Genomic DNA, 907 nt, shown 5'->3' with positions numbered 1-907 from the left:
TCACGTGTTGGGGCAGAAAGAATTCCAGGGTCATGGCCCCATCCATCTGCTCTTGCTAACTCTCAGAAATGTGGTTTGTCCTGTGCAATATTTTTGTTAGAGCTGTTTTTACTTCCTTATTCCTCAAGGTGTAGATCAAAGGGTTCAGCATTGGTCCTACCAGATTCATCAGAATCTGAACCACAGTTCCGAGCATGGGATTGGGCGTGGGCTGCAGGTAGACAGTGATGATAGGCCCATAGGCACAGAGGATGGCAATGAGGTGGGCACTGCAGGTGGAGAAGGCATGGAGACGGCCCTCGGTTGTACGAATACTCAAGATGGAGACTGTGATCCGCATGTAGGATACAAGGATTAGGAGAAAGCAGACAAGAGATACTAGGCCAACGTTGGTGAAGCTCACCATCTGGGTTAAGGATGTATCAGCACAGGCCAAGGGCAAGAGTGCTGGGATATCACAGAAGAAGTGATCCACTTCATTGGGACCACAATATGGCAAGGTGAAGGTGAGGGAAGTCAAGACACTGGAATGGACACACCCTAACAGCCACGTGCCTACAGCCAGGGCCACACAGATTCTAGGGTTCATGATGACTGTGTACTGCAGAGGGTAGCAGATGGCCGTGAAGCGGTCATAGGCCATCACAGTGTACAAGAAGCACTCAATGCTCCCAAAGAAATGGAAGAAGAAGAGCTGGGAGACACAGTCTCTGTAGGAGATGAGTCGGCTCAGTCCCATAAGGTAAAGCAGCATTTTGGGACAGGTAACAGAGGAGAAACCCATGTCAAACACAGACAAGTTTCCCAGGAAGAAATACATGGGTGTGTGAAGGCGAGTGGAAGAAATAACAACCACAAGGATAGATAAATTTCCCAGTAGGGTGCAGGCATAGAAGGGCAAGAATAA

The 907-nt window shown here is 48.8% G+C and overlaps 1 protein-coding gene across 1 annotated transcript in view; it reads right to left on the bottom strand.

Moving 5' to 3' along the window:
- Window positions 1–55: 55 nt before the first annotated feature.
- The window catches only part of LOC103609711 (putative olfactory receptor 10D3), a 15,591-nt gene continuing 14,739 nt past the window's right edge, over window positions 56–907 (bottom strand). Inside the window, exon 2 of the mRNA XM_008594005.1 lies at window positions 56–907. This exon is cut by the window's right edge and continues 1 nt beyond it. Within this exon, the coding sequence (XP_008592227.1) occupies window positions 56–907 (852 nt within the window).

This window comes from Galeopterus variegatus, unplaced genomic scaffold, assembly GCF_000696425.1.
Source record: "Galeopterus variegatus unplaced genomic scaffold, G_variegatus-3.0.2 Scaffold9976, whole genome shotgun sequence".
Classification (NCBI taxonomy): Eukaryota; Metazoa; Chordata; class Mammalia; order Dermoptera; family Cynocephalidae; genus Galeopterus; species Galeopterus variegatus.
Note: the sequence above shows the minus strand (reverse complement) of the source record. Positions and strands in the feature narration are given on the sequence as shown.